This window comes from Labrus mixtus, chromosome 4 (assembly GCF_963584025.1).
Source record: "Labrus mixtus chromosome 4, fLabMix1.1, whole genome shotgun sequence".
Lineage (NCBI taxonomy): Eukaryota > Metazoa > Chordata > Actinopteri > Labriformes > Labridae > Labrus > Labrus mixtus.
In genome coordinates this window covers 18,904,020-18,911,679 of record NC_083615.1, presented here as the reverse complement: position 1 = coordinate 18,911,679, position 7,660 = coordinate 18,904,020, and the positions used below count along the sequence as shown (strand labels likewise).

At 45.0% G+C, this 7,660-nt stretch overlaps 1 protein-coding gene and 1 long non-coding RNA gene across 2 annotated transcripts in view; one reads left to right on the top strand and one right to left on the bottom strand.

Moving 5' to 3' along the window:
* The window catches only part of LOC132973575 (uncharacterized), a 285,267-nt gene that overhangs the window by 184,491 nt on the left and 93,116 nt on the right, over window positions 1-7,660 (bottom strand). The gene's annotated exons all lie outside the window — the stretch shown is intronic.
* The window catches only part of LOC132972989 (neuronal acetylcholine receptor subunit alpha-7), a 30,209-nt gene continuing 25,989 nt past the window's right edge, over window positions 3,441-7,660 (top strand). Inside the window, exon 1 of the mRNA XM_061036166.1 lies at window positions 3,441-3,658. Within this exon, the coding sequence (XP_060892149.1) occupies window positions 3,604-3,658 (55 nt within the window). The 5' untranslated portion in view covers window positions 3,441-3,603. The remainder of the gene's footprint in view (window positions 3,659-7,660) is intronic.

The window sequence follows — 7,660 nt, the reverse complement described above, 5'->3', positions numbered from 1 at the left end:
TTTTAAGGTTCAAGTAGCCTCGATTGCCCGGTCATGTCGATTTGCCCTGTACAACATCAGGAAGATCAGACCTTACCTGTCAGAACACGCTACACAGCTCCTGGTACAGGCTTTTATATCTCTTATATTTCAATGCTCCACATCAACCACTACACAAAGTTCAGTCTTTAACAGCTGATTAAAGTTGTTGCAGAGGTTTTTGTTTGCAGACTTGTAAGAGTATGTGAGTGTATTTTGCTTCATCAGCTCATTTTTATATCTTTTTCAGGCATTAACGAGATTTAGTGGCGTTTTAAACTCACTGAAACTTGCAGATGATCCGCTTTTTCTCTGTTTGTCTTTTTTTGTTCATTGCCCTGCCTGCAGGCCTTGTTGGTAATAACCTGCAGAGTGTACAGAGAGCTGTAGACAGAGCAGAGGAATCATCCTGGAATTAAAGCCATCGGTCTCTGCACGATGACAGGATGCACGCACATGGTAATATCACTTCTCTCAGGTAAACACACACATGATATTCTGTTTGATATGCATGATCACAGTTATCTCAGTTTTCATAGGAGAGAGGGAGAAACAATGTGAATGCTCGTTACAGTTTGGTTTCTGAATCTCCTGCAGCCTTTAACGTTTTTGACACCACCTGTGTGTGTGTGTGTGTCCTCGGAGCCGCCTGTCTATCAGCAGCAGCGTCTCTAATGTCGTTAAGAAAACGATCTCATTAATCGGCTCTAATTAGAAAATGAATCAGGAGTTTAAATCGGGCTCAGCAGAGCAGATGAAAGGCTTCACACCAGAGACTCGGCTCACACTTACTTGTTTACTCAAAGTTTATTCAACGTGTTTAAAGTAAGCTTGTTAGCACGTGTTCAGATGGTCACGGGGTGTTGACTTACCAATGAAAAAAGGCCGACATGTTTGTCAACCTAAGCCCCATATTTCTAATCATTAATCCCCTTTACACCCAGATGTGTAAACCACCTTAGGTTTGATATGTTTCACTGTCTTTTGTCCTTTATATTATTATTATTATATTTATCTTTTTATAATCCTTGATCATTAAAGTTGTTTGAACTGAATGAACACTAAATGACTCCTGCTCACAAGCTGAAGAGGACGAGGTGTTTGAAAACTGTAATTGTAAGCATGTTACCATAAGTTCAAGAACGTTTTTCTTTTTCTTTATTCAACTCAGGGAGGCTGCAGTCGTGTTGTTGTCAAGACCACATTTACAGAGACCAGGACATATCCAAGAGCAGAGAGCTCCGAGACAAGACCAAGTCCATAAATATCTCTGAAAAATCCTCATCTTGTGTTTAGGGGGCGTGTCACTCACTTAGACCGTACACTGGTTTAAAACCAAGACTCCGCCCAGTCTGAGTGCGATACAAGACCAAGTCAAAGTGCGTTCGATTCCAAGACAAGATAGACACCTTCAAAAAACGGTCTTGAGACCGGTCTTAAGACCAAGACCGATCTCGAGACCGCACTAATGGGTGTAAGCATGGATACTACAGCGGCGTGCTCAAGGGGCTTTCCTGAACCTGTGTCGAGAGCTGGAGATAAATGAAACCTCCCAACAGCCAATCAGAGAGATCCCTCTCACCGACCACCGACACCGATTCAACATGTCGAATCGGCCAAAAAAGACAGAGGGGTGCTGACAGGTAGCGACGGAGCAGGACACACCGCAAAAACTAGGGCGACGACCGCTCACCGACGGCCGACAGTCTCCTTGGTGTGTCAGGGTCTTAAGATCGCCCCCCCCATTCCCCCCCTTTAGTTTCTTGTGGTCCTAAAGGTCGAATGTGTCTGTCTCTTTATCGTCTTTGCTTTACCTTGATGTGTTAAATGTGTCTCTGTATGTTATCTTATTGTTCAGCACTTTGGTCCACGCTGCTTGTTTTTTAACGCGCTCTATACATACACTTCAGAATGTCAGATTAATGTGGAGAAGGTTAAATGATGTGGCTTTTCTTTCATCGTATTTGAAGAGCTTCAAGTCATCATATCTGCAGAGAGAAACACCAGGTTTCCTCTGCTCTCCCGCACACGCAGCAGCTAAAAATATCAGGGCTGCTTTTCCCTCCTCAGAAGAAGAATCTGTTCGCAGCCTTTCACTCTTATTGAGCGTGAAAAGAAACTTTCAACAGAGCAGAAAAAAGCACAAAGTTTCATCCTCCCCTCTTTCTTCCAGCGTTGGGTTGTTTTCATGTCAGAGCCACGGAGGAGTTTCCTGTCAGTCGCCTGAGATTCTCACACAAACTCGTCTCCTCCTTCAAATGCTCTGCAGAAATGATGAGAAACAAGAAAATGTCAACACGTCTAATGAGAGGCGGAGCGGCGGGCGCAACGAAGGAGAGAATTTCTGAGGGACGGAGATGGAGAGGGAGCAGACGGAGCGGGAGAAACTTTTGACTCGATACATTGAGGAGTCATATTTCTGTTAGAGGGATTAAACTGCACAGCCTGAAGGGTGAAGCTGCAGCCGACACAGTTTAATAAAAACAAAGAAAAGTACAAAACTGAAACATGCACATCAATATCTGCTTTGGGGGATTTTAAGGGGGGGGGGGAGTTCGACTTTAGAGCAAAGACAAGGGTGGGAAAAAAAGAATCCAGTAACATAAAAAAAGGATAGTCTCTCGATTAAAATGTGAGCGACGACATTAGGCTGCTGTTTTGGGTTCTCTCTTTGCACTACTTTTTGAAAACTAGCATGATTTAGAAAGCAGCCTCTCCCCTCTGTGCTCCCTCAGAAGCCACGCCCCCTTATTTACATGCACGAGCGCCGTTGCTCCAGAAGCAGACCTCAGTTCATCTCTTACATTGTGTAGAAACTAAGTCGTCTCATGTCTCATTCAGCAGTAAGTAAACTCAAAATATAAACTCCATCATCAGTGACGCTCTTTGAGTGTGGGCTCGAGCACGCAAGAGGTAGAGAGCGAGCAGGGAGACAGGGTGACGTCTGATTGGTTCATCAGATTGGTACCTCGTGGCAGACATTGATTGAAGTTTTTACAGGCATACAAACTGATACAGATGACAGATTCGATTTGTTCCTTTTTCAGAGAACATGAGTTATTCATTTCTGTCAGGACCTAAAGACAAGTTCAACCAAAATCTTAAAAAGTGGATCTGGAGGGAATGACCAACCCTGCCTTTAATTAATAAAGATATTGAAACTGTGGGGATAACTGGCTGGATGTCAGCTTCATTACTAAGATGCAGTTTTCATTCCTTAGATTTGACATCAAAATCATCAGCCTACACACACAGACACACGGAGCATCCTCTTCTTCCTCCTCCTCCTCCTCGATGTCTCCAGCTGTCCAATGTTCTCCTTCAGATGTTTTCAGGAGGGGGAGGGAGGAGCATCCTCGTCTCCCCCCCATTGATCCTCCCTCTCCCCTCTCCCTGTGTGTGTGTGTGTCTCCTCTCTCTCTCTCTCTCTCTCTCTCCATCTCTCTCTCTCTCTCTCTCTCTCTCTCTCTCTCTCCATCTCTCTCTCTCTCTCTCTCTCTCTCTCTCTCTCCCTCTCAGTGTTTTCTGCTGGTTCAGGAGGAACTCCGCTCAGTTTCTCGTCTCTGAGAGTCTCGGCTGCTGAGGATGGACGCTCGGATCTTCACCCTGCACGTCCTGATGCTCTGCTTCCTCATACACGGTAGGCTAAACACACACACACACACACACACACACACACACACACACACACACACACACACACACACACACACACACACACACACACACACACACTTCAGACTGTTTGCATGTCATTCATCTTGTTTTGTTAATCAGATTTTAATGCTGTACTTTTAAAAAGGAATATGATTACAGCATCATCACTTCAAATTAAGGGCAAAAAAACTCAAAACTAACCACCTTCAGGTCAAACTTTTCAAAGATTTCGGTTTTTAAAGCTTTAATACATCCAGAGGTCTCCAGATAAGACTGCCTCTCTCTCTCTGAGGACGTGCAGGAGAACATCCAGGGAAAAGATATGAACACAAAGTAATCTCACTTTGAAGGAGAAGAAATAAGAAGTCAAAAGACTGAATGCTTCAGGACTTCTCACATTTTATTTCACCTTCATCTTCTCTGGAGTCCAGACGGCAGCGTAAAGTTCTGTACATTAATCAATAAATCAGTAATGTGTAGCAGTCAGACTTGCATGCACCAGATGAAAACAGCTTGATGAAAAGCTTGATGAAGTACTGCCAGAGCTTACATTTTGTCTCTGAAAAGCTTCGAGAGGTTTCTGAATACGTCCGATATCCTGCAGGTTAATAACATGAACACCTGTGCAGTACTTCACCTCAAGCCCTTCATCCTGGCACTCTGACCCAGCTCCTCCATGGACACCTACGCACTCACTGATATTGATGATGATATTTAGGATGCTGAACAGAACAGAAGCGGGCTGCACAGTGATAACAGTGGTTAGCTGCCTCACAGTGTGGAGGTTCCTGGTTTGAATCCCCGTCTGACAGGAGCCTCTCTGTGTGGAGTTTGCATGTTCTCCCCGTGCATGTGTGGGTTCTCTCCGGGTACTCCGTCTTCTTCCCACAGTCCAAAGACATGCTCGTTAGGTTAACTGGTGACTCTAAATTGTCCGTAGGTGTGAATGTGAGTGTGGCTGGTGATTGGCTGGTGAACAGTCCAGGATGTAACCCCGCCTCTCACGCAATGACAGCAGGGATCTGCTACAGCCCCCGCGGGACCCCGAACCAGAGAAGTGGTTTTAGATAATGGGTGGATGGATCGATCAGTAGCTCAGTCTGTAGGGCTTGGGTTGGGAACCGGAGGGTTGCCAATTTAATTCCCAGTCTGGAACTCGGCCTGCTAGTTGCTGGAGAGGCGCCGATTCTCTTCCTCTTGTGGTGCCCTTGAGCAAGGCATGAACCTAAACCCGCCAACTCAGTAGCCTCTGTGCAGCCCTGTCTGTGAAATCTCACTTTAAACTGCAGGTGTATGGTCTACTGGTGTGGTGGTAGTGTGTGTGTTCAGAGGATTATAACGTTAAACATCAATTGACTCTGTCCTTCTGTCTGTGCAGTCTCCCATGTGTTAAAAATCTGTTACGATTTGAGAATCGTTGAGTGTGTAACCAGCTTTAGATTCCCTCCTTTCAAAGGTCAAATAGTCGTTTTTAAAGTCGAGTTTCTCTGCAGACAAACAAGATGAAATGTGTTTACCTGAAGCTGCTCTTGAACGCTGAGAGCTGCTTCTATTTTGAAGAGTCACAGCCTGAGGCTACACACCTGCAGCCTGACCAGCTTTCCTTCAGATTAGTGTGTGTGTGTGTGTGTGTGTGTGCGTGTGTGTGTGTGTGTGTGTGTGTGTGTGTGTGTGTGTGTGTGTGTGTGTGTTCTTAAGGCATTTATGTTTCACTGTGTTTATATTTTCTCAGAATTAAAAGTTAAATCTCTTACTTTAATATTTCCACATTGAAGTTTAATGCTTACAGCTGTGTCGTTTTCTTTTCTGCAAAGACTTCAACAAACACACACTTCACACATCGAGTTACTAAAGAGGATCTGTCTTTTTTTTCCCCCCACAACAACTCCATTTTAACCCACCCCCCTCCCTCAAACAGTTCAACAGAAGCTAAACATGAAGGTTTAAGGATTCTTCATTTGCACCTTAAAAGTTTAATTTGTTGTGCAGACAGGAGATCAATCGTTCTACAGATACATACAACACATTACGATAACAACTCAAGGCTAAAAAGACTGCACAGAATCTACGATTACATCAGGTCATTACTGATCAACTTCAGATTGCAGTGCAGACTTCCTGTTAGTCTTACTCCCAATTTTCTGTGCTCCGTCTGACGGCGTGCGCAGACTCTCTTGTGCCCCACTGGAGTGTGAGTACAGCCATGAGCAACTGTACACACATCACAGGAGAACTACAAGATCACAGGAGAACTACAAGATCACAGGAGAACTACAAGGTCACATGAGAACTACAAGATCACAGGAGAACTACAAGATCACAGGAGACCTACAAGATCACAGGAGAACTACAAGGTCACAGGAGAACTACAAGGTCACAGGAGAACTACAAGATCACAGGAGAACTAGAAGATCACAGGAGAACAAGATCACAGGAGAACAAGATCACAGGAGAACTACAAGATCTCAGGAGAACTACAAGATCACAAGAGAACTACAAGATCTCAGGAGAACTACAAGATCACAGGAGAACTAGAAGATCACAGGAGAACAAGATCACAGGAGAACTACAAGATCTCAGGAGAACTACAAGATCTCAGGAGAACTACAAGATCACAGGAGAACTACAAGATCTCAGGAGAACTACAAGGTCACAGGAGAACTACAAGGTCACAGGAGAACTACAAGATCTCAGGAGAACTACAATATTACAGGAGAACTACAAGATCTCAGGAGAACCATAAGATCACACGAGAACCACAAGATCACTCATTCTTGTACCTCTCTGTACAGTTTAGATGACATCACTATGACATCATCAGAACCACACTAATAAGCGTCCTGTAAATCTTGTTTTTAAAGAAGAGATAACTTTAAGAATCAGTAACACACACGTGGACAGAGCGCTGTTTTAAGTGGAAACGATAAACCTTTCTGTTACCTGGAGCTGCTGTCAGTATTTCAAACATCCTGACTGTGACCCTCACAGCACCGACTATAATAAAAAGTGTATTGTTAGTCTCCGCCTCCTCCCTCTAGGTCGCTCAGGTTCTCACCCCCTCAATCATCCTGATGAGCTCTCAGCGTCTCTGTGGCTGATGAAACCGGCGTCCATAAAACCTTTGAGGCCCTTAAATATCTGACTGTTAAACCGGGATAGATGAAAGAAGACAATCGTGAGAGAATTCAAACATCTTTGATCGTCGAGTCTCAAACAGCAGATCCACGCCTCAGTTTGTGACTCGTCCGCTGACGAGAGAACAAGGTCTTCACTTCGAGGAGCCGTCTCCGCTCTTGCTGCTGCCGCCACACACATCCGTCCTGAGTTTTAGTGGTGTTTTATTTTGAAAATAATTTTTGGCAGTTTCCTGTTTTATTTTGTTGTCCCTTGAGTTCCTTCCTTCCCTCGGCCTTTGTCAAACTGCTCTCACACCCTCTCCCTTTACAACTTATTGACAATTTACACATACTCTGACCGCCGCGCTCCATCAGCGGCCCGCACTACGCCCTCTCCGGAGCGTGCAAGGACGTACAGCTGGGCTTGTCTCCCTAATCGTGGATTATGTTACAACCATAACAGCCTGATTCAAAGCTGTTGAAAAAAACGATCTACTGGAGCATTCTTAAAATCTTCCATTCATCCATTTTCTTCCTTTTATCCGAGGTCGGGTCGTGTTGCGGTGGCAGCAGCCGCAGTCAACCCAGACTTCCCTCTCCCCAGCAACGTTTTCCAGCTCCTCCTGGGGGATTCTGAGGCGTTCCCAGGCCAGTGGGTCTACCCCGGGGTCTCCTCCCAGTTGGGTGTGCCCAGAAAACCTCCAAAAACAGGCGTCCAGGAGGATCCTGATCAGATGCCCGAACCACTTGAACTGACTCCTTTCCATGTGAAGGAGTAGCGGCTCCACTTACTCTATCTCCACCCTCTGGAGATACGGCTCATTTCGGCCGCTTGTATCCACGATCTTATTCTTTCAATCACTACACAA